The sequence below is a fragment of the Zalophus californianus genome, chromosome 14 (genome assembly GCF_009762305.2).
Source record: "Zalophus californianus isolate mZalCal1 chromosome 14, mZalCal1.pri.v2, whole genome shotgun sequence".
NCBI lineage: Eukaryota > Metazoa > Chordata > Mammalia > Carnivora > Otariidae > Zalophus > Zalophus californianus.
Window position 1 is genome coordinate 93507626 of NC_045608.1, and position 25237 is coordinate 93532862.

At 48.9% G+C, this 25237-nt stretch overlaps 1 protein-coding gene across 1 annotated transcript in view; it reads left to right on the forward strand.

The window, feature by feature from the left end:
- The window catches only part of ATP9B (ATPase phospholipid transporting 9B (putative)), a 266980-nt gene that overhangs the window by 214656 nt on the left and 27087 nt on the right, over positions 1-25237 (forward strand). Inside the window, 5 exon segments of the mRNA XM_035723907.1 lie at positions 861-973; positions 4155-4403; positions 20162-20323; positions 21011-21103; positions 24925-25008. Of these exon segments, the coding sequence (XP_035579800.1) occupies positions 861-973; positions 4155-4403; positions 20162-20323; positions 21011-21103; positions 24925-25008 (701 nt within the window).

The window sequence follows — 25237 nt, forward strand, 5'->3', positions numbered from 1 at the left end:
TTTCAGAGTCATGAAGATGTGTAACATTGTGAATTTATGTGTCACTTTTAATGAAAATTCACCGTTTTTGAAATAATGTTAACGTCTCGCTGCCTTTCATGATGTTACTTCACTGCATTTGGCAGACCCAAGACATCTCATAAAATTGACCTGTGCGTGCTCCTCTCTTAACTGACTTCCTTACACACCAGGGGTGAAGCACTTCCTCATGCTCAAGCACACGTGAGTGTGCTACATGGACTGGCTGTCCCCAGGAGTGAGCCCTGGCCATCTGGAGGGACGTGAGCACCTCCAGGCAGCTCACCGGGCAGAAGCCCAGCTAAAGAGAACGTGCCTCCCTGCTCACTGACCTTTCTGTTGCTCCACACGATGCAAGTGGTGCTAAGGGTTAAATGCATCTGTTTCTGTTCAATGAAAAATACTTAATTTTTCAAAATTGGGTGTTTTTTTTAAAAAACTGGTAGGCACGCTAATTTGGGACTAGTTGATGTCTTTCTCAGGCAGTGTTCTAGAGTATAATTACAAAGGTAGTGACTCTGTTTTCCAGTTTCACGCCTGTCTCAGAACAGGCAGAAGTTATATTTGTACCAAACAATGCATCTGAACTGAAAGGCAGAGGCCACACTTTCTTCAGGTAGTTAGAGCCCTTCACGTTATTGCACTCTTCCAGAGGGATCTGGGAGGGACACTTGTCCTCAGTGGGGAAGGACATTCCTAGCTGCTGGAATTACAGAGCAGAGCATTCTCACTGCCAAGGGGCGCCCAAGCTATGAGAGCTCGGCCCGTGGAGGTCCACGTACGGGATGGGGAGTCCTGGTCCTGTTGATGAGCTTTCCTCTGTGACCTGGTCTTTGTTGCAGGAACCCTCACCCAGAACGAGATGGTGTTTAAGAGGCTGCACCTGGGGACTGTGTCTTATGGAGCAGACACGATGGACGAGATCCAGAGCCACCTCAGGAATCCATACTCACAGGTAAGCTCATTGGCATCCGCACGGGAGCTGCCTGCAAAAGTGCCTGGCTCTGTCGAACCAGCCTGAACCCACTGTATCCGCTGATCTGGAAATCGGCAAACATCTTTGAATGTCCTAAAACACTCAGTTCTAATTTATAAATCAAGAAGCAGTTTTTGAACCAATTTTATTTTATTTTTTTTATTTTTTGTAAAGATTTTATTTATTTATTTATTTATTTATTTATTTATTTATTTATTTGATAGAGATAGAGGGAGAGCACAAGCAGCGGGAGGGGCAGAGGGGGAGGGAGAAGCACGCTCCCCGCTGAGGAAGGAGCCTGATGTAGGGCTCGCTCCCAGGACCCTGGGATCATGACCTGAGCCGAAGGCAGGCACTTAACCGACTGAGCCACTGAACCAATTTTGAATAAGCATTTCTATATTGTAAAATAATAGAAAGGATATAATGACCTTAAACCATTTATTCATATTAAATAATTTTCTTAGTGAAATATTCCAAAAGATTACTGAGGATAGGTAGTATTTTTAAAGACTATTAAGTAGAATACTGCATCACAGGTGTTTCTTACCAGTTCCTCTGGGTTTCTTCATAATTAGTAAGACTTTCTCATTTTTTTGCCTTTTCAATAAACAGAAGTAGACACACGGTATCGTGAGCCCTATGTCCCTGTCATTCGGCCTCAGCCGCTGTCCGTGCACCGCAGACCTGGTTCCCTCCGTAGCCCTGCTCCTCCTTCACCATATCACTGTGAAGTGAAACTCAAATGTCATGTTATTTCATCTGCAAATACCTCGTCTGTGTCTGGATCAGATAAGGACTCCTTGGGTGGAAGCAGGGGGCGTATATCCTGAGTCTTGGCCTTTCCCTGGAGCTTCAGGAGCTCTCTGAAGTTGCAGGAACAGGAAATACACAGCCTAGTAGCCACAGTGTTTGCCAGAGACTTGGTAGGCCGTGCGCTCTGCAAGTGCGTCTGTGGCCCGGGAAGGTCCTGACACGCCAGATCCTGACATGGGGCCCACAGGGCCACGTGTTCCCACAGATGACAGGGTGTGGGGCAGGCAGACACAGGCCACTCTGCAAAGGTCATTTTAGGCCGCAGAGGTCCCCTAGCCTGTTCTCAGGTAGCGTTCGTGTTGCACTCATTTGAATTCACTGATTCTGGGCAACCAAACCTTGCAAGCCCAGGGTGTCTAAGATGCTGCACACACAAGGCTGTGGTTTGAACCCAGAGCCAGCCATCACTTCCCTAGGCTGCTTTTCTGCCTCTCTGCTGGCCTATTGTGAGGTTCGGGCACCCCCGTTGTAACAGGCTAGCATATATCAGGTGCAAACGTGCCATCACCCGTCCCCCAGGGAAGCGGGGCCTCGCATGTACACAGACCACTGCCGCCTCGAGGCTCCCACGGGCCGTCTGGCAGCGGCGCCCCCAGAGGCTGTAGGCCCTGTGTATTGATGGTCGTACTTCTGACTTGACTTCCACAGACGGGGCTGAGCCACACACGCCCTGAGCAGTTTCTGCTCTGACCGAATTCAGGTGTACTGTCTGCCTTACATTCAGTTTGTGAAAACCTCTTTCTTCTGTAATGTTTACCAGAACGGCGTATACTTTACTTTTCAAGACGCTGTCAAAAGAAAAGTATCTAATGCATATGTGTTTATTGTATGTAATGATCACTTACACAAGCATACATACACTTAAAACCAAGCCCTTTCTTCAGTTGGATGTCACTCAGTGCAATACAGAGCATTTTGTAACGTAGAACATTTATTAACAGAAGGAAAATCTAAAAAGGAGAAGGAATAGGTCTTCCCTTCTCCTGGTAATCTAGGTCTAGGTCGAAACAGTACCAGGTAAAATCTGTTTTTAAAAAATAAATTTACATTATGCATGAATATGATTTTAATAGCTCCAAATAAGCTGTTTTCTAGAAAATTTAGAAACAGAAAGGATGAGTCAGTGTATAAAAATAGCAGATATTTAATACTTATTTCCACGGCGGAGGTCTTTTAAAAATCTTTTTTTCTAAGCTATCTGTTGGTTGGCTGGTTAGATAGTACTCTTTTGTAAAATTGATTTTATTCCTGAGATTCTGTCTTTTTATTAAGATGATAATAGTCTACCAGGTCCACTGCAATGTAACATGAATCTTTCATAATCTGATTATATTTCCCCTCCGGAAGCATTTGGTGATGGAGGGCATAATCTTTAATGGCATTTGTGTGAAATTAAATTATACAGCCATCGATAAACAGAGTCCTAAGGGGAGTCAGCCGTGTTGCGTGCCGCTCTCCCTTTGCCGTGCAAGCAGCAGGCGGGTGGGAGGCGAGCGCAGGGGAGAGGCAGTGCCAGCTGCTGAGCTGCACGAGTAAACCCTTCATTAGACAGCACTGTGACTTCATGGGCAGAGTAGTCACGGCTCGGTGGCTCTGCATGCCCCGTCCAAAAGCGAGAGCCTGGCTTTCTCAGGAGGGCCGTCACAAGTGGCCATGAAGGTAACCGAGGAGCCTCTGTGGTCCTGCTCCACCTCTCCCGGGAGCGGGGGGGAATGGCCACTCCACTGGCCGAGGCGAGCACCCTCGAATGCAGCCTGGTGCGGGGGGAGCCAAATGGAGGGAGCGGGGAGTCACGTCCGGAGCGCAAGAGTCTGAAATAGGAGGTGGGGATCAGTTTTCATCAGATGCCGGGGTTACTGTCATGCACAAAACTAGCTCTAATACAGAGGCTGTGACAGGCTGGATTCCTTTATTGTATTAAAGGAAGATTCGTAAGTATTTTTTCCTGCTTTTAGCTTTAGTCCACTTCAGGTACAGCACTTTTTAACGAAACATGAAAGCAGTTAGGAGTATATGGCTCTGGTTTGCTCTTTAACTCACCCCATCTTTACAAGGAGAACAAACATGACTTATTACGGACTTAGCAAGCCAATGCCGTGGATCAAGTGAATGTAGAAAAGGAAAACCCTCCGACTCTAAGTACTGCAACAGTTTGGTAGCCGTGCCGACCAGGAGACGCGAGTGCTGACAGCGCTATAGCATGGACACGTCACGTGAGCGAGCCCGTTACATAAGAGCTGCTTGTCTCATCCCTCACTGATGCACTCATAAAAATCACACGTGCTGGTAACTCCAGTATCAACTACGTTGTCTCTTTAATTTTGTGACGTTCGTATTTTATCAGATGCAGTCTCAAGCTAGCGGGAATGCTACCAGTTCAACACCACCAAGAAAGGCCCAGTCCTCAGCTCCCAAAGTGAGAAAAAGTGTTAGCAGTCGAGTCCACGAAGCTGTGAAGGCCATTGCGCTGTGCCACAACGTGACCCCCGTGTATGAGCCTCGAGCCGGCGTGATCGCAGAGGCCGAGTACGCAGAGGCGGACCAGGACTTCAGCGACGGGAACCGCACCTACCAGGCCGCCAGCCCTGACGAGGTCAGTTGGGGCCTCTTAGAGGATCTCAGATACAAACCTGCCTCAGAGGCACAAGAATTTGTTCTTCCAGGGGCATGAATGCAAGGGGAGCTTTATTATCGTGTCTAATGGTGCCTTAGCTCCAGGCCTGAAGGCCACATGGCTCTCTGGGATTCGTGCATTTGGTCCTGGTGTGTCCACATACCCCAGAAAGCCTAAGAGTGAGTTACTGGAAAACACATGAGAAAAATCAGAGTTTTACTGATTTGTAAACTGATTTGTGACCGAGTCAGATCTTAATAAAGCTGCTGGCGCCTGGACTGTTCCTCCCTCATCATCCCATCTTCTTACTTCCACATGAATTGTCAGGCTTACGTGTTAAATTTCCAGGTTTGTTCGTTTGTTTTGCCAGAATTTAGCTATAGCATATCTATTTCAAAAGAGAATTGGGCTATAAATCATTTCAAAAATCTACAGAAGACAGAAACAGTAAAATCTTAAATGTGGCAAATTAGTCATTTCTGACCTTACATCATTTTTTTACTTTTATTTCTTTTTTTATAAAGATTTTATTTATTTGTTTTTGTCAGAGAGAGAGCACAAGCAGGGGGAGCAGCAGAGAGGAGAAGCAGACTCCCTGCTGAGCAGAGAGCTCGATCCCAGGACCCCGGGATCATGACCTGAGCCAAAGTCAGACACTTAACCAACTGAGCCACCCAGGCGCCCCCATTTTTTTTATTTTTAGATTGATAAAAGTCATTGTTAAATTAATTTGCCCAATTCCTGTTCAGCCAGTATATTTTAAATAATGTTTTCTTATGCCCTCCCTTGTAGTCAAGGTTCTTGAGATGATTCTGTAATCAAACCAACCATGGAAGCAATATAAGCAAACAACCTTCTTTTTTTTTTTTTTAAATACTGTATGAAATTGGATCATGTAATAACTCCCAAAAAGTACCATCAATCACAGTTTAAAAAAGAAAAATCTGATCTAATGTTTTAAAGAGAGGAGCCCAGTGATTCTCGTAAACGAGTATTTCGGAAGAGCGAGGTCCTTCTGTAATGACATCACAGCAAGGAACTTGGGCGCCGCTTTCCCCTGAGATATCTGTGTCGGGGAGGCTGGAGGGCTGGGGCCTTAGGCTGCCGCTGGGAACCACAGCATGAAACCAAGAGCGCCAAGGTGCTGGGGTGTAACGTGTACTGCAGAGTCTGGAGCGCTGACAAGAGCGTCCCTGTTGTGCTGAATAAAATTAATTAAGAGGTCAGAAGATAAATCTGTGAGTTTCCCGTGTTAGGAAAGGCGTTCTGTGAGTCATAGCTAGAGCCGGCTTGGGACCTGGGCCAGAGAGGACTGTGTAGTTGTGTGTTGTGGGTGCCGGCTTGCAGGGGCTCGTGTCCTGCTTCCCTGCAGCTGGGAGCAGCCAGTCCTGCCTGTTTATTCCTCGAAAGCTGCTTGCGACCATCCTGATGGGTTTCGTTCCCAGAGGCGCCCTCAGTCCATGTCTGCCGTCTCCTGGGAGCCACAGGGGACACACCGGCACCCTTCATCCTGTCTGCATGGCACGGGGACTGACAATTTTGTTTTCTTCAGTCTTTTTTGTGTATCTGCCTTTTTCTGTACCTGTGCTTGGTTCCAGAAGTGCTGATTGCTGGGCCTGGTGTGGAGCCAGTGCTTCTCCATTCTGGGAACGCACTAAGTGGCCCCCATAGCTGAGAACCACTGAGTCTCGTGAGTCTTCCTGGGCGCTCCCTATGGTGTGCGGGAAGCACCTCGGCGGAGCAGGTGGGGAGTGCCGGTGTGTGTGGTCCCTCCACAGTGCCCCCCACAGGCCGCACGGTGGAGACAGAGACTTGGGACCCCTTTACCTTGTTCTGACTTCATAATGACGAAGAACAGTAGCAAGAAACCCGAAGTGCACCAGCAGACGCTTGGCTTTTTACTAAGCTTTATGCACCGCTGTATTATTTGAAAACCAAATTTATTTTTGAAGAGGTAGTTACATAGGCACTGCCTTATTTATTTAGTCAGGAAATTATCCCACGGTAACCAAAACAAGCTACTTTAGAAACTATGACATGTCATTACTCAGGGGAAAAACAGCCAAAAAGATGAAAGTTCAGTTTTTCTTTAAACGTGGAAAGCTGAGACCGGTTTCACTAGCTCCAGCCTCCCCTCAGTGCTCGCTCACATGGAGACACCTCCCTGTCTCCCCCCCCCCCAGCCCCCGCAGCTGCCTGCCACACCCCTGCGGCCCTGGGCCCCCTCCACTGCGGAGGGTCAGCTCAGGGGTGATTTAGCTGGAGCAGACCTGCTGATGCACCCCCAGTGTCCCAGGCACACTGCGGGTCACACAGCTTGCGTGGGGCTCAGAGTGCCTCCCAGACATGAAGCGTTCAGGGTGCTGTGCTCAAATCATTCCCATGCACCCCAACTTCTCCCCACGCCTCTGCCTGCACCCCACCCAGGATGCTCTTGTTGGTTCACAACCAGCTGACAGTGGGCTCGTCAGGGCTGGGGTAAAGGGAACTTCCACTCTTAAACACTGTTGTATTACTATTAGACATTTTTACAGTAACTTTATTATTCCTATAATTAGTTTTTAAATTAAACTGAAAAGAATGAAAGAGGCTGAAGACAAAGAAGGATCTCAAAGCCCGTTTGATCCTGAACCATCACCTTCATAGCAGCTTGCGTGGGTCGACCTGGCACGTTTTGGGTGTGGTGTGGTGCCACAGGTGTTTGAGGGGAGGGGTGGTGCTCTTTCTCGACCTCCTCAGACTCTTGTCTTCTTTTGTGCCCTGTGAGGGTCTCACCCGGACCGCCCCCCACACGGTGTGCAGGTCTCAGCCACCGCCCCCCCTCCCCGCAGGTGAGCTGGTCTCACCCAGACCACCCCCCACACGGGTGTCCGGGTCTCAGCCACCGCCCTCCGCCAGCCCACCCCTCCACCCCCCCGGCACGTGTGTGCAGGTCTCAGCGGGACCCTTGAGGCCCAGGCTGCAGGGAGGTGCTGGGATTGCCCTGCCTAGGGTAGAAAGGAGGGAGCTGTCCGTGGTATTTATCTAGAAACCAGTTTCCTGGGAGTATCAGGCCTTGATGTTCAAGCAGGAGCCCGAGCCCTGGAGTCCATAGCCAGGCCGAGTCTCAAGTCTCGCAGTAAAAGGTCTTTCCCCGTTCTGCTGCCTGATGACCTTGTGATGGCGAACCCCCATCACTGTGGAGTCCCAGCATCACCCAGCTCTTCTCAGGATCACCGGCACGGCCTGTGAACACGGGGACTGGCCGCAGTGTGGCAGGTGGTTGAGGAACTGCGCAGCGTAGCCGGCTCATCACGGGGAGGCGGGCTTGGGGCACGTGGGGAGGCCCAGTTCCGCCATCTCTCCCGCTCTCCTCCTCGGTGTGCTTGGTCTGGAGTCTGCTGGTCAGGGGATGGGACTTCATTAGCACCCCTGGTACACTCTGTAGATTGTGTTGACCACTAAATATGGAGACATCTGTTGTGGCCAAACTGCATGCGGCTTTGGGAATCGTGTATGTAGCACATATGTTTATTTGGTAATAGGAAATCTAGGAGAAACTGCTAAGAGGAAGAGCTAAGATTTAGATGATGTATAAATTGCCATCTTAGCATTCCATTAGATGCTTTGAAACAGATGTGGGCCCCTGGTCACGGTCCTTTAAAGGAAAGGGGCCATGTTCCTTTTCATACAAAGAAAGGATTGAACACATTTTTTTCTGTATTATATAACAGTCTAGAAATTCTCAAAAATTGCATGTGATTATATATTGAAAAAGGACTATTTCCCAGTCTGAAGCATAGGAAACTGAGACCACAGATGTTTCTCAAGAAAAATTTTATTAGAAGTTGTAAAAATACCATATTACATGTTTACCTTGTTACCTGCCGAAAGTAAATATAAATTTTATTGAAAATACATGGAATTTTTCATCTTTAGGTTTTTATATAATTCATAACACTTTTTAAATCTTAGGTATTCACAATAGAGAGGAGTCTCATCAATTCCAAGATTACCGGAATCAAATAGAAACTGCCAATCTTATAATTGAATTTTTTCCTTGTTTAAAATTTCTTTCTACTTTGGAGATTGGACAATGATTAAAAGTAGCAGCCCATTTAAATAACCTTAAAAAAAATCCCTAACACATAGTCTAAATCTGAAAATGAAGAAAATAGAGTTCATCATAATTTTTAAAGAGCTCTATTGATGCAATGTTTGCAAATCCCTAAGGCCCAAGGAAAATAATCTAAATGGTTCATTATTTAGCTTATTGAACTTTGCTGCAGTTAGGTTGACGGATGATGGCAATGCTTCCCAATCACCAAAGCACCGTTTTAAAAGCATTTTTTATTGAATAAAGTGCTTAGAATATTGCACCCTGGAGCTTTATTCAGGGAAATGGCTCAATTGATGTTTTCTGTTTGACCTCAGCTTTGACCTATCACAACATGTATGGTTAATAAGCAACATTATCATTTCAGAGATGTCACTGGTTTTGTCCATTCTGCATCAACACTCTGCTCTTACAATCCCTACGTGTTTATGGCTCTTGTGTTCTCTTCGTCTTTAGAAAGAATGTAATTTAAGTAGAATGTTCTTGTTTCTGAGTCCCTGGTATCACAGTTGCAATTCTTCACAACATAAGTGGCCTTCATTTTCATTTTCCTGAAAACAGAAAGGATCTCTTACCTTACCTACAGATGTGCACAAAGGAATGTTTTATACAAATAATGAAATTCTGGGGGAGTTAATGTTAAATCCTTAAAGGCTCTGTGAGGTACAGTCATTAAATACTTGCTGGGACGTGTCATCGGGGAACATCGGTGATACTCTAAGGTGTAGCAAGCGGTGGTAATAGTCGAGTGTCAGTAACTCATCTTGTATTCACCACGTGGAGCCCACTGATGCCCTGTCCCTGTTTCTTATGATAAGTGATCAATATTTCATTTTCTCTGAGAGAGTAGAAAGTTTCACTTGCCTGTCGCTTTATCTCTACAGCCTGAGCATAGCAAACTGCAGCTTAGTAAACATTAGATGTTCCCTGGAAATTCCTAGACAGAATTAAGACCCATCCTCCTTCAGTTGTGGTGTGTCCCGTGCGAGACCCCGAATGTTGTGAGCCGTCAGAGCGGATATGCACTCCGTGGGCAGAGCCTTGGTGCTCACAGTCCCTAGCTCCAGGGATCAGGGCACACGGTGACACAAACCCTAAAGGCCTCTGGCCTCTTTGGGCCCAAAAAGACTGATTGGCCATGATTTTTAATGACCGCTTCCTTCTGAAAACTAGCTGTTTACTGGTAATATTCTTCTCCGCACTGGCAAGAGCATTCTGTGTTTACATGTTATTTTCAGGTATAGATATCAGCTCCTCACTTGGACATTTATTTGCAAGAATCAGCTAAAATTTATGCCAAACCGCAAGTGGATTATTTAAGTATGGAAGTATATACCGTCCTTAATGGCCTTGCTTTGGGGTTTCCCAAAGCAAGCTGTCGTGCGTGGGGTGTGTCCCGTTGTATACTCGCTGTATTGTGCACACTCAGTGGTGTGGGGCTAACTGTGGTGTTGCATTAGTGCATGTGGGGGCGGGCCCCTGGCTGACGGATGCCTCCTCCCAGGAGCAGCGGACAATGTGTGCACAGCCGACCATGACTGCTGATCGGAAGGTTTTCCAGGTGATCAGACTGCATTTCATGTTCATAATCTGCCAAGTTATAACAATGATGGTAATACCACACTCAAGAATGAAGACAAGTCTGTGATCAGGTTATGATCTATCAAATGCCTGGTGAGACAGGCATCCCTGGCTTATACCTGGCAGGTATGTGTATGTCATTGCTAATATGATCAAAGAAAGTTCTCCCAAGCTTTTCAGTAATGGCACAGAAGCTTCTGAATAATGGAATTGTAGAGAAAGACTAATGTTAAGATCTTGCCTCATATTTTCTCTCCTACGGAAGGACCCTTGGGAACACCTTCCTATACTGGTTACTTAGCATGGAAAAGTGTGATGTGTACATAAGTTGCCTGTGACAAAGATTGTGTGTTACTAAGTGGCCTGTGGATGAGATTTAGCCCAGGCTCCCTCTTAAATATATTTTTCATATTCACATTTTAACTAATTTTACCTCTGTGTTATTGTCAGTAGTTACATTATTAGAAATTTCTAAAAGCTCAGTAGTCATGGAAATAGTCATTTTGAAATGTATTAAGCCTTTAAGTTTAGAGTTATCTTTACATTTCAGAGAATGATCTCTCAGCATTACATGCTGTTAGAACGTCAGGCAGCAGCTTCCGGAGGAACATGGCAGCACACAAGGAGGATTTGATAAACCACTTTCCCCACGTTTTATTCCAGTACTGACAAAACTGCCAAAACAGATCAAATCAAGCAGTAGCACTGGAAACTTCCTTACTAAAGAACCCATACCTGAGCACCAGGACAATTTTGTGTTCTGTGGGCCACGGATACAGGGCGAGGGGTGCTAGATGGCCCACCATCACAGAGAGCATCCCCCGGGAACAAGAAAAGACGTGCACCCCACCTCTGCCCTCTGCCTGAGTTAGAGGGCCTCACTGATGGAGAAGGCAGGGGGCTGTGTGTTCCCTGCTCCTGAGATAATTCTGAGCCAAAGACCTGACCGTTTCTACCCAGCCCTCAGCAGCTTTGTATGTATGTCCTGTTAGTACAGAGAAGACAACCAAAGAGAAGCCCTGGTCAGGAGAGGCCAGAGATCCAAAGCGACGTCCGTGCAAACACTGAACAACTCCCGCTCGCGCTCCAGCTCCCAGGGCACGGCCAGCAGCATGGTGGGGGGCACGGCAGACGGACCTGCGTTCCCCTTGGAGGACGTACCCGGGAGCACCTTGCAGACCAGATGAGAATGCTCCCCAATAAGAAGAACAGTAAGTGAAGTCGCATCAACTAAAACATTCAGAAGGATAAAACAAAACCAGAGGGAAGTAGGAGAAAGAAAAGGTAAGGAGAACAAAAAGTAATGATTGAGAAGGCAATAAATTCAGAAATTGGCAAAAATCAAAACAAAACTAATACAAACCAGTGAGTGCAAACTAAGTGCAAAATTAACCCAACACAAAACTTTTCTGGAACAAGGAAGGATATTCCAAAGGTTTCCAAATCATTTCATGAAGCCAACTTAATTCTAAATTCTAAAATCTGATCAAGATAACATAAATATACACACAGTAAGAAAGAGATTTACAGATGAATCTTATGACCATAGAGACAGAAATCCTGTAGTACCCACACACCTACAGTATGTTGAAAGACCATGACCCAGGAGCATTTTTCCTAGGAATATGAGACTGATACAGGACATACATTAGCATGGCTCTGTCGGAGTCAGAAATCACTTGATAATCTCACTTCCATTAGTGAGTGCCTTAAAAAAGGCATTTAAGTTAAAATTCAGTACCCATTCCTGGATCAAAACAAACAAACTAGGCCCCTCTCCACATCTAGTAATAGTCAATGCAGAATAGAGAGGTCCTTTCCTAGCATGATTCATGATACCAGTCTTAAATCAATACTCACCAACACACCAGATAAACTCTACAACCGTCCCAAGTGAAGAATAAAACAAGGATGTCTGCTAACTGCAGTACCATTTCATACTGTCCCGGATGTTCTATCCAGACAGTGTGTCAGAAAAAAATCATTATCGTTATTACAAGGAAATAAAATTACCGCTTAGACATGACGTGACTGTATATCTAGGCAACCGAAGAATCATCATTCAGGAGACCCCAATAAAAATACACAAACTCATACTTTCTTATATATCAACAACCACCTGCTGCATTGAAGATGATGGCCCATTCACAAAGCTACAACAATAAAAATATTTAATCATGAACTTAAGTAGAAATACGTCCTATGGGGAAAAAAAAACAGCTAATTTTAAAGCTGTGCTTCAAAGCACTGTTATTAATGCTTTACCTACATCAGTCTTCTAACAGATTCTGAAAGAGGTGTCCTCATTGATTGTTCAGGTAATTGTCAGCCCTGGCTCCCGTTCAGAAACACCTGAGGAGTTTTAAACCCTCCAATGTCTAGATTTCTTCCAAACCTACTGAAACTAAATCTGCAGAATGAAACATTCTTCACCAATTCCTTATATTATTCCTGATGGATCTGTTTTAAAAACAGTTAATTTCAGTAAATGTGAGGGTTGCGGTGTACGTTGCTTAATTAGTTAAGTAGGTACACATGTTCATATTAGACTGTTCTGCAAATCTACGTTTTACCAGCATGGAAGAACCTCCTGTGAAAAGCACTGTGCCAGGAGTCTGTAGTCTTGAGTCCTAGAAACCCCTCACCCCTGTTAGGCCTCCATTACCCATCAAAGGAGAGCAGGGCTGTATATTTATGCCTGTACCGGTGATACCCCACCTCTCCCTCCCCCCAGCTCCCTCACAGTTACTGGAATACCCAAAGCAGTCTCGGGCCTTATATCTAATTGAATGTGATTGCAATTGCATACCTTCCCACATCCAGGCCCAAGTGGCTTCAGGTGAATTCAACCAAACATTTAAGGGGAAATAATACCAATTCTATAGAAACTCTTCCCAAATACAGTAGGGAAGAAACACTTGTCTGTGCTAAACTGACACCAGTATCAGACAAAGGCATCATGAGAGAGCTACAAACCAAATCACTATGAGCATAGGTGCAGAAATCCCACAGAGTGGGGGCAGGTAAAGCCCAACAGGAGGTGAAAAAGATAACACATCCTGATTAAGTGGAGCTTACCCCAGGAATGGAAGGTTGGTTTGACAGTTGTAAATCGATCAGTGTAATTTCCTGCAGACTATAGGGGGAAATCCATATGATCATTGCAGGAGCTTCATGGGGAAAAACACTTGGCAAAAATCCAGCGTCTGTTTCTGATAAAATCTCTCAGTAAACTAGGAGTAAAAGAGTTTGTGCAGCCTAATAAGGACATCTTTGAAAAATCCTGCTGTTAACATGATACTTCATAGGAAACAATGAGTAAGTTCCTTCTAATGTTTGGAGCAGGCAGAGGAGGTGTCCTCTCTTTCCACGCAGAACTAGCCAGGGCACTAACACAAGAAAAGAGAAATAAAAGGCATACAAGCTGGAGAAGAAGAAATAAAACTGTCTTTTTTGGTGGAGGATATGATTATCTTCATAGAAAATCCCAAAGGCTCTACTAAAAAAAAAAAAAGTAATGTTTAAGAAGTGAATTTACCAAGATAGCACATCATAACGCCCATATACAAAAATTACTTGTATTTTTATATACTAGCAGTGAGCAATTACAAATTGAGATTTTTTAATGTACCATTTAAAATGCACCAAAAGCACATGAAATACTTAAGGATGGATCTAACCAAACATGCATAGGATCTGTGTGCTGTCAGCACCGAGACAGTGGAGAGTTGAAGAGGGCCTGTGTGTGAGGGTGCATCGTGCTCATGGACTGGAAGACGTTCTGTTGCCGAGGTGCCGACTGATTTCCTGCCAAGGAGGTGCAGTGCAGAGGGGGTGATGCTTGAAGAAGTGGTGCCCAGAACAACGGGACTGTCATACACAAAGCCTCAACTAGTATCTCTCCCCATGTACAAAAATTAAGTCAAGGGGCACCTGGGTGGCGCAGTCAGTTGAGCGTCTGCCTTCGGCTCAGGTCATCATCCTGGGGTCCTGGGATCGAGCCCCGAGTTAGGCTCCCTGCTCAGAGGGGAGCCTGCTTCTCCCTCTCCTCCCGCTCGTGCTCACTCTGTCGCTCTCTCTCAAATAAAATCTTTAAAAGAATTAACTCAAATTGGTCACAGACATATGAAAAACCTAAAAGTATAAAATTTCTAGAAAAAAAGTCTATAGGCTTGAGTCAGACAGTGATTTCATGGGACACAAACAGCACAGTTTGTAAAAGAAGTTAATGAATTGGACTTGATGGTAAACATCACATTGTTCAGAGACACCATTAAGACAAGGACAAGCCACAGATCTGTAGAATATGTTTGTGAAATACATACCTGATCAATGAGTGGAAACCAAAATACGTGAAGACTTCTCAGAACCCGCTAATGAGAGAACTCCCCCCACACAATTCAAGCGTTGGCAAGAGATCGAACGGCACCGCCAAAAGGAGATATTGACCATATAAAACCATAGGAATAGTGAGGCTTCGTGCATCTGTCAAGTGACTGGCGTTTTGTGGGCAAGAATTGGCTGAAAGGCAGACTGGCAACTTGAGGGGAAGAGAGACATTGCTTAGACCCCAGGCCAGTGACACTGGGCACCCGGGGGCATGCCGCTCACGAGCAGGTGCTCAGGACTGTCCCGTTTACGCTTAGCCGTGTGTCATAGGCGCCCGTCAGCCCTCCATTCCAGATAAGAGGTTGTTAGTTCTCTCTTGTTGAAGGAATGTTTGTGCTGGCCCCGACCAGTGAGCTGGGGGAGAGTGAGCCCAGTAGAGCTCGGGGGCCTCAGGCATGGAGGTCCTCAAACCACTGCGGGTTTGGGTGTGGAAGGTGACACGCAAGCAGACCCATCGACGTGTGTGTGTTGTAGTGAGTGCCACAGCGGAGGGAACAGGCGGATGAAGGGGAGAGTGGGAGGGGGCCAGGACAGGAGCCCCCCAGGCCATCCGCGGAGCCTTCCATAGGGGCAGGAGCGGGAGACATAGCCTGCGGAAGTGGATGGAGAGAGGGTGGCAGGCGGGCTCACCAACACAGCCCTGAACGCACACCTGGGACGGGCAGCGGCTCGAGGGGGCCAGCAGGTTCGCTCGCAGTCTGGCATCCAGCGCCGTGAGCCTGCCTCCTGTAGGCAGGAGCTACCCGGCGGCCTTCCGGCACGGCGGAGTTCCACCGTCTGAGCCCACGCTGTCGTCACTCGGACCGCTTCACACTTCGGAGCCATGCCGTTCCTTATACATGAGCGCGGCTTTCGTGCTTTCACCAAGTATGTGATTTTAATTGCTTAAATGTCTTGAGGAGGTAAAAAGAGTCAAACTGTCAGTGCTCTTGACATTTTCTTTCCTTTAATTTCTACATTTAATATCACTAGATAGAAGTTACTTTAGGAGGCTTTCTGAACAAACACTACTGCTCTGTGTCAAATAGAGTTTGTATGGATTCTGGCCTGGCTCCCTTCACGCCCAGCGTGCTCTGAGTCGAGGTGGTAAAGCTCAGAACCAGAACGGGACACTGTTCGCCCTTCACCGCAAGCTCGTAGCCGCGTGTCTGACTCCGGGGGCAGGTACTGAGCACGTCGGTGGGAAGCCCACCACAAGTACTGCATGTCCGCGTCCATCCTGTGGGGTTGTTTGTTTACAGGCCCGTCCAGAAATGTTTGATTTTGTGGCACCCAAAAGAAGCCTCCCACCACTAAGCACCTTGCATCAGAACAGCAGTTAAAGCATCTATCTTGTGAAAAAGTTTATACTTCTCTTCTGGTTGGCGTTATGTAGAGAGTTAGTCCTCAGAATGATGATGAAGAACAGTTGGCGTGGCCAGGTATAAGCCACTAGCCGGGTTCGGTTAGGAGCTGCTGCCTGGAATGGGTCGCAAAGTACGTAGTAAACAGATGTGAGTCCACGAGTGTAGACTGCTGAACCCGCCTGGAGGGGCACGGAGGAGGTGATGGGGCGTCCACAGAAGCATGCAGTTTACCGTCAGAATGTAATAGTCCCCCGTTCCCAGTGGACGTTCAACATTTCACCTGGGGAGTCCTGGGTCATTGGCACTGTATGTCGAGGTTTTATAGGAAACGTGTCCAGTGTGCATTTCCTTTTCCACCTGAACTGAGTTGCAGAATTGTTCGCTTGCCCCTTCTGGATGTGCTCTTTCTGTTGACGACCATGTGTCTTTTTGTAGTACTGTAATTTAGAGCATATCGCTGGTGCTCTAGATTATAACGCTGTATTAGCCATACGTGGTTTTAGGGTCTTGGCAAACTTGAGGAGCTTGGGTAACACACTGGAAAGCCAGAGATGATGAGCTGCGCGGTGACTCACTGCTCAACAGTCTGCACGCCTCTGGGATGCTGGACTCATATCTGACCCAGCCGCTCAGCTCAGGAGCAAGACAGCCCCCACGTGTTACTGTTCCTGCAAACAAACCACCCAGCATGGAGCCTGGGGGGTGGCCGGTGGGGAGGAGTAGAAAAGAGCCACTTGAGAGCACTCCTGGTGCGTGGGTCTGGAGTCGGGGGCTCACCCAGCCTGCGGAGCGTGTGCACCCTGGGAGGCCGCCACGGATGCCCCACCCCAGGCAGTACAGTCAGCCACGGAGACCACCCTTCGCTCAGCAGCCTGCGGGGGGCGTGTCCACCCCTGCGGGGCTGTCCCATCGTCTGGTGCTGAGTGGGGACCTGAGAACATGTGAACATTTAGGCCCCTGCGTCCTCACTGCCGTGGGAAGACCTGCCTGCCTTCAGTTCTGCCACATCTAATGCACAGTCTCCACTTGTGGCCCTGGTCACCTCGATTCAGACACGCAGATCCTTTCTAGGACCAGAGATGTTGCCTTTCTAGATGGCTTTCCTTAATTTTAAAAAGCAGTGAAAAATCCTGGCATCTCCACGTGGCTTTTCCGTTCTCTGCTCAACCTGGGAGTTCCCTCTCCTGACCCAGTCGGGTGGTCCTGGGGAGGCTCAGCTGGCGGGGGGGTGGGGGGGGGTGCGTCGCTGGTGCTCGGTACACACGTATTCTGCATGTGGTCAGACACGCGCTGCAGTTTGGGGTCCGCAAGACCTTCTGCCGGCCTGGGTTCCCCAGCAGGACTGCGCAGCCGTCAGACTCACTTCACGGCGATGACCACAAGAGGACGAGTGGGAGCAGTGTAAGGAGTGCCCAGGCCGGGGTCCCCCCCCGGGGGTCCTGTGGACAGCGCTCACTCATCAAAGCGATGATGCGTGACACCATGCACAGAGCGCTGCCCACCCAGGAAGCCCACCTGAGCCTCGGCGTCCAGGGTTTTCACTGGGGGTCATTCGTGTAGACGCGGGTGACCCCCACATGGCTGACCTTCGTTTCCAGCCCCTGCAGGTCAAGGGGACACCACGAGACTGGCGCCCCTCCATAAAGCACAAGGATGGTGCCGACCACGTGTAGCTGGCCCCCCGTTCCCAGGGCTCGTTCCCGCGGCGTGGAGGTCACCCCCAGAAGCACCGGCCCAGCAGGCCATAGAGTCAGGCAGTCACCCCTACGCAGGGGAGCGTTCTGACCTTGCATTCGCTCCCCGGCAGAGGTCAGGGGTCACAGCGTGCTCTCCTGACTCTGTGACCCTATCTGAGGCAGCTTTGGGCCTTCACTGTTTTCCGGCAAAACATTTCTAGACAGCAGTTTCTCACAGTATTTGACAAACATAAACATTCAAGTTGTTACTAGTTGTCTAATTTATCTAATGGAAAAAGGAGAACAGAGATCTTACTGAAACAGTTAATTAAAGTAGATAAAAGTAAAAGTTTGCTCATTTCCTTTATTTCCCAGAAAAAGGGGAGAGGCATCAATTACACATTGAGAGTGGGGCTTCACATTTATAAAGGTAAGGTGCTGGGTGTTCCTAGAACAGCGGGCTCCCGAAATGCAGCAGAGGAAATCCAGCATGTCAGACATGGTCTGACCATCCCGAATATTGTACAGATTCAGGGCTTTGGGCTTATTCTTGTTTCGAGTTTTGCCTTAGCTCTTTAAACTCAGTCTTCCAGCCTTTTGAGCACATTGTCTCTGGTCAGTGGTTTTGGGTACTAGGCAGGTACCTCCTATCTAAGGACACCTGGTAGTGTCCAGGCTGCTCCAGGCACACAGAAGGTCAAGGTGGACACAGCAGAAAAGGCCCAACGTCAGAATTTTCCCTTCAGTGAGACCGTGGGAACACCCCCTGACTGGGGGTGTCTGTGCAGATGCCCTCGTGGGCGGGCCTGGCCCAGCGCGTGTGGACGGCACTCTCCTAGATGCCAGAGCTGATAGCACGGCGTTGCTCACAGCAAAATGAGAATTCTACACCATTAGATCTTACTGGTTGGCAATCTAATATGTAACATTTTGCTGTCTTGAATTTATAGGTCAGCTAATAGTATGATTTTATTAACTTAAATGAAACTTGTATCTTTAAAGGGAAAATTGGGGAGCAGAAATTTGCACACTGCACATAGCTGTTCCTACCTCACCAAGCAGACTTGTGCCCAGCAACAGGCGGGGGACCAGGCGTGGGCAGTCGGGCCAGACACCGTTTCCGGTGTCCCGTGATAGTTCTTGCCAGCAGGGCCCAGAATGATGTAGGGTGATGCCCTCAGCTGTGTTCCAGAACGTCCGCAGTCCACGAAACCTCTCTATAGTCCTAGAAAATATTTCACTTCAATTTTTCCTACCTTATTATCTTCAGATGCTCCCGGCCTTCACGGGGTGGCACTGGGTCAAGTTGGAAGCATTAAAAACAGCAAGTATCTCCTCACCCTCAGTTGACAGCTGTGCTGGAACTTTCCAGTAGTTAGAACTGCTGGAACTACCTAGAAAGCCCCACTTTAAAAGTGATTCCTGGCCTGCCCAAGGGACATCTCAGATGGCATCTGTGAGAGAGGATGAAGGGTAGAACCCTAACATCAACCCAGATGTGCTGAGCGTCCCCGGTGACTTTCACGTGCACGGTGTCCTGCTAAGTGGACCGGCCACCACCCCCGTACAGATGAGGAACGGGGATGGGGGCTGACCTGAGCGGTCCTGCCTCAAAGCCGGAGCTGCCGAGCCTTATCACAGCCTGTCCTCACATGACTTGGCAGTGGACGCTGAGGCTCAGCAGTAACGTTCTCACCAGACAGAACCCACGATGCTCCTGAAGGACTTGATTTCTCCAACCCTGGGTGGAGTGCTGGACCTGTAAGCGGGGAATAAAATACAAGCAAGGATGCGGCGCTGGGCCAGGGAGAGACTGTCACAGGAGGCCCGCGCTGGCCCCCAAGGGGGAGCCAGGCAGGAAGGCAGGAAGAGTGCTGCCTTCTGCTCGTGTGGCCATCCTTGCTGAGCGTGGGGTCAGCAGACCTCGTGCCAACTGGCGAATCTCTTGTCCTGAGATGGCTTTTAAAGGCAAGCTGATTTTTTTCCAGAAAACACTGTTCATAAATTAACCTTGAAAATTATTCTTCTGTTTATGATTTTCACATCCTAATAGTGAACACTAAATAACCATAAATAAGAGCACTTCTGTGTTTGCGTGCTGTCAGGGAGGTTTGATCTTTTAGATCCAGAACAGTGTGCGCTATGTTTTCCCCGTGACAGAAGAGGCCAGCAAGGCTCTGTGCCCGGGGCAGCTGGGGCCGCTGGCGGAACTAGGCTCCGACTTCTCAGACGTTCAGGTGACCTGTGTGCTGTCCTCAGTCACCCGCTCAGCTCTTATTTTAGGAAGAGCAGGAAAACACAAGGGACGTGGCGTTGTGAGGCTGCCGGAAGTGCTTGGGGGGCTGGGCGTCCCTGGCAGCGGCGTTCTGTCCGGATCTTAGAAGCCAGCCTCTGGGCAGCACATGAACACAACTAGCCCCAGAAGCGTGATCAGTAATGGCTGTTCTGCTAGAAGGTGCGACCAGGGGCTCTCACAGCGCCGGTCCTTCAGCCTTAACGTTGTTATGAAGTGCCCGACACGGTCACAGCTGCCGCAGCGCTCTCGTGAAGACCTTGGAAGCGGCTGGTGTGGGCGAGCTGTCCCGCCGCTCGCCTGTTGTTTCCCTTCCTGCGAAGCGCGTGGCCTCACGTCTTGCTGGTCTCCCCCAGGTGGCCCTGGTGCAGTGGACGGAGAGTGTCGGCCTCACCCTGGTCCGCAGAGACCTCGCCTCCGTGCAGCTGAGGACCCCCAGCGGCCAGATCCTGACCTACTGCATCCTGCAGATGTTCCCGTTCACCTCGGAGAGCAAGCGCATGGGGGTCATCGTCCGGGTAGACTTGCCGCTCGCGTTCCCTTGGGCTTGCGCGTGGCTCGCTGTACGCACCACGCTGGAGACTCGGGGTGTTTCTCTTTCACTGCCCATTCAAACAATCTGTGCTTCTTGCTTATTTTTGAAATAAGATCTAAACTAAGAATTTATGCTGAGAACCCAGTGAGGCCCCAGCAGTAGTGATTTAAGGTAACTCTCCCAAGACGACAAAGGCAGAGCAAGTAAAAGGTGTTAGCGATTAATGTTTGAAATCAGCTAAAGCTGTTTTGTTTCCAACAGCAGTAGCATGCCAAGGAGCTTTGCTGGGGAATGATTTATGACAACAAAGTTGCTGACATGCATCTCTATTAAATTTTTTTAGCAAATACCAGAAACTATCTTGGAAGGTGGCTAACCAAGGAAAGCTTATCAATGAAGCAATGAAAATTTGAGAGAATTCACCTTTACCTTGCAGTTGGACTTTGTTTCCACAACCTCAGCACAACATCTCAAGATCTGCATTTATGTTCTTGGTCTTGTCTGCCTGAACAGCTAGGGGCGGACGTTGCCTTGCATAGAAAACTATTTGGGTAGCTCACTGCAGAACAGGTTCAGGGAGAATGGCGTTCCCTAGTGGGTTTCTGTTCACGCGGCCGTTACTCCCAGGAGCAGCGTGGCCTGAATGTGCCTGTGTTTCCTTCTGTCCCAGGACGAGTCCACTGCAGAAATCACCTTCTACATGAAGGGGGCCGACGTGGCCATGTCCTCCATCGTGCAGTACAACGACTGGCTGGAGGAGGAGGTAAGCTGCACCCCTGCCCTGCGCGCCGTGCGCCACCGCCCCTGGAGGACGTACGACATCACCTTTTAACCAGACGGTATTGCTTTTCCACCATGTTATTTTAAGTGATTCCGGTTCCTGTCAACTTCATGAAGTAGGAAGGACAGGAGTTCTATGTAGTTACAAATGGCTCACTTTCTATATAAACAACTACTGTTTTTGGTTTTTGTGTGACTGCGTGTAGATATATAAGTAGGTCCTTATTAATAATATTTTGTTTATATTAGTGAGGAGGTAGCATTACTAATCATTCACTAAAAACCCTAAAGTAATATTATATATACAACGAAAGTTATATTTTAATATATCTATTTTGTAACCTATGTTATTTGCAAGATTTTAATTAGGATTTGAATGTCATTCTAATTTGTGTGTAGGATTCACTGTAAAAATAGAAAATAAGATACAAATATGGTCAATCCTACATTTCATCAAATTCTCCCTGAAGAGATAGGATTTATATTTAGCCTCATGAGGTTATTTTTTTGCCTGTATGTTTCTGTGCTGACAGAAAAGTTGGATTTCAGAGTAAAACTGAACCTCTGTCTTACATACGGGTCACCCCGTCGTGGCCCAGGCATGGTCAGTCAGTGTGGGGGCTGCACGCACCGCCACGTCCACAGCAGTATTGGCAATACGAATCAATAGCTCCTTCAGGCACTTTGATTTAATCAGGCACATGAATAAATTAAATTCCCTGAAGACCTAGTAAAATGCCATAAAAATTACTTTTGGTCATAATGATGTGCAATTAATTATAAAATACTTGTTTAATTTATTTAGCTTTATGAGGTCAAATCAATAAATGTCTTGCAACAGACAGATAATGTCAGATTGTTTTTCACAAAGATAACTTTATTAAAAATCCTTTGTGCGTTTATTTTCCCAACGTTACACTTTCTTCCCTTAGATGAATCTTTTGATCCTCTGCACATGTCTTTGCTGGAATACTGTTATGGTTTGAAAGCTTTTACCTTATTTAAAACAAACACAAACATAAAACACCCAGCATGTTCTGGGAGCCTGAGCCTGCACGGAGCTCCTCTGTCTCAAGCAAGCTCCCCACATTGGATTCTTGGCTATAAACTTTTATTCTCCACGAATTAAAACAAACACATGCCACCAGCACTTTACTCCGCACATCCCAGAGCCAATTCTGTAAAGCCCTCACTGTGCACAGACGTGGAGTACCAGGTCCCTGACGCAAGAGGTGCTCGGGTACTCGGCCTCCTTGCTCTTCGTGCAGGTGTGTAGCGCAGGTCAGCATCGGGGATCTGGGACGGCGTGAGCGACTAGCGCTCTGCTGTCCCCAGAGTGTGTGTGAGGCGGGAGCTGTGCAGGTCCGCGTGCTGCAGCCCTCGTCAGCCAGATGGTTAGGATTTCAGAAGGAAGGAGTAGTTTCTACTCTGTATTTGCAGAGATTTTAACATCCCGCAGGCAGATGTGGTAGATGAGCTTGGTTAGACCCGAGCGCCCCACCTCGAGAGAGGGGCAGGTATGTGCAAGCACCAGCCTTTGCCCCCGGGGATCGCCGGGGAGGAGGTCTGGGCACATGGCCAGGCAGGGCAGAGTCGTGTGCAGAGTCGTGTCTGGACGGTCGGTCAGTCTGTGGGCATGACATTTCCACTCAGGCCTCTGATTCTCAGTGCATGGAAGCTCAGACGCTCCAGGTCACGGCTCCCTCAGTGGCCGTCTGCCCATCTGCCCCGGGCACTGGCATCTGTGTGCCCGCATACGCGGGCAGGGCATCACACGGGGGGCGCGCTGCATGTCCGAGCTTCCTAATCACTGCATCTCCTTTTCACTAACAAAAAAGCAGCTCATTGATTTGTCTGGGATGTATTTGCTTAAATGTGTGACTCCAGCATCAGGTTTGCATCTTGAAGTGTACTCGGGAGACACCGATTTTGATTGGCTGTTGTCTGGCTCTGATGTAAAGTCCCATGCCCCTTGGTGTTTGGTAAAAATGCTTCAGAAGATCCTCCTTCTGTCTCTGGGGGTCCTGGCACCAGCCCTGCCCAGAACACCTGCACCACAGGGCTGCAGCCCTGAAAGACTCACATCCAAAGCGCACTGTCCACCGTGGCGCTCTACGTCATCTGCCAAAACCGGCTACACGTGCTGCAGTTGGGAGCTTTAAAGCATGGTCAAAATGTGAAATAGTTCCTCAGAGTTTGAGATTTAAGAGTCAACAAGAAAGAGGTGAAGGGGCTCTCAGGAGCCGCCATGGCCTGGATAAGCCTTGACTAGTTGGTGGTAGTATTCCTAATGTGTAGACACTGTGGCTTCAGAGAATGGTATAGCTTAGCATTCACGTTGTTTTTTAAACTTTATTTTTCATGAAAACCATTATTCTGAAATACTGCTGTTGACGTTCTCAGTTTGGGCATACCCCGGGCAGCACCTGGTCATCAGACGTCCTGTGTGTGTGTCTGTCCCCACCAGCCAGGCAACCAGGGCCTCCCTTGGGGCCCCGCTCAGTGTCTTCTCCCCAGGACTCTTTCTCTCCCTGTTTCTTCCTGCTCTTCACTTGGGGGCCCTCTGGGACATGGGCGCCGGGGACACGGCCCTGTGTGGCTCACCTCAGAGTCTGAGGACGGTGACCAGCCAGGACGCCTGGCCCTCTGCACGCGTCCTTCACCCCGGCCCTCGCGGTTCTCCAGGAGAGGCTTATGTTCGGGGTGAGACAGCTGCCCGCTGCACAGGGCTGCTCCCAGCCTGCAGAGACGACGCTCACACATTTCCACAGCATGCGTTGTGAGGGTCTCAGCAGGCTTCATGCGTGCGGCAACGTCCCGTCAGTGGAGCCTGAGAGAGAGAATGCACCATCACAGAAGGCAGTGGCGCGGGGGGCCCAGGGCTCCGAAGAGCCGGCATGTGCCTCAGTCTCTGCCGGCACGGTACCGCTTTGTGCACCACCTCAGGCGAGGCTCTTCGGCGCCCATCAGTGTGTGTGTGTAAGCTGGAGAGCTTCCGGGCCCTTTCCCCGGAGTGGCCCCGCGGCCACCAGCCACCAAGGAGCTCGGGCGAGCCTCCTCTGCGAGTGTGGGGCAGAGCGCCAGCCCGTTACCTGATGGCAGGTTGGGACCAGTCCCGGAAGCAGCCTAGAATCAGGCTGTTTCTCTCCCCCTTCATCAACTAAAACTGCCTAGTTTTTCCTCTAACAGCTGAAAAATACTGTTACTTTCTCTACATTCTCTGTGAGTGGAGTTGATATGTTTCCACACACTTGTTGAATGCATTTCCATTTCTTGTTTCATAATGCACGCCTGGGCCTCAGGCCTCGCTACGGGCCACTTGCCCTGCAGGATAGGATCCAGACCCCAGCACAGAGCCCAAGGACTCTCAGCGGCTTCCCCTCCCCCCACCGCACTGCCACGTGAGGCTTCCCTCTTCCACACCTTGCCCCTCCCACCCCAGCACCAAGCATCCACACTTCCCATGCTGCTGCGTGCGGCCTGCTGTAGACCTTGCTCGTGAGACCATTTTTGAAAAGTCTAGTCGAATGTGGGAAAGCAGTGTGCTTGTTGTCTGAGGGCTGCCCCGTGCCCGCCCACCCGCGGAGATTAGGGGAGCCAAGCCATCCTTCCAGCGAGGCTGTGATTGCAGGACATGTCCGCGGAAGGAGGCGCACTGAGAAACCGTGGGTAGCTTCAGACGCGGTGACAGACCCGGGGTGGCAGGGCCCTGACTGCGGCGCAGTATCGGCGAGTGCCACAGGTGCCAGGCCCCATCGCGGTCAGCACCTGGGGGCCGCATGTGACCTGCATCTCCTTTTCCAGTGTGGAAACATGGCCCGGGAAGGTCTGCGCACCCTCGTGGTCGCCAAGAGGGCACTGACAGAAGAGCAGTACCAGGACTTCGAGGTGAGCCGACTGTCCAGCCCCTTCTGCCCCACGGGCATCCACCCCTCAGACACGTCCCTGTCACCGTGGGTGCAAGCTGCTGGTGTGGACACGCACACGACCTGGGGCAGCCAGGCTGCCCCCGAGCGCCGGGACATCCACTCCAGTCTGCTGGGAAAGGGGTGTGTCCCCGCCGCAGACAGGCTTCTGTGATGGGGCAGATTTCTGTGCCCCCACACGTCCGCCAGGG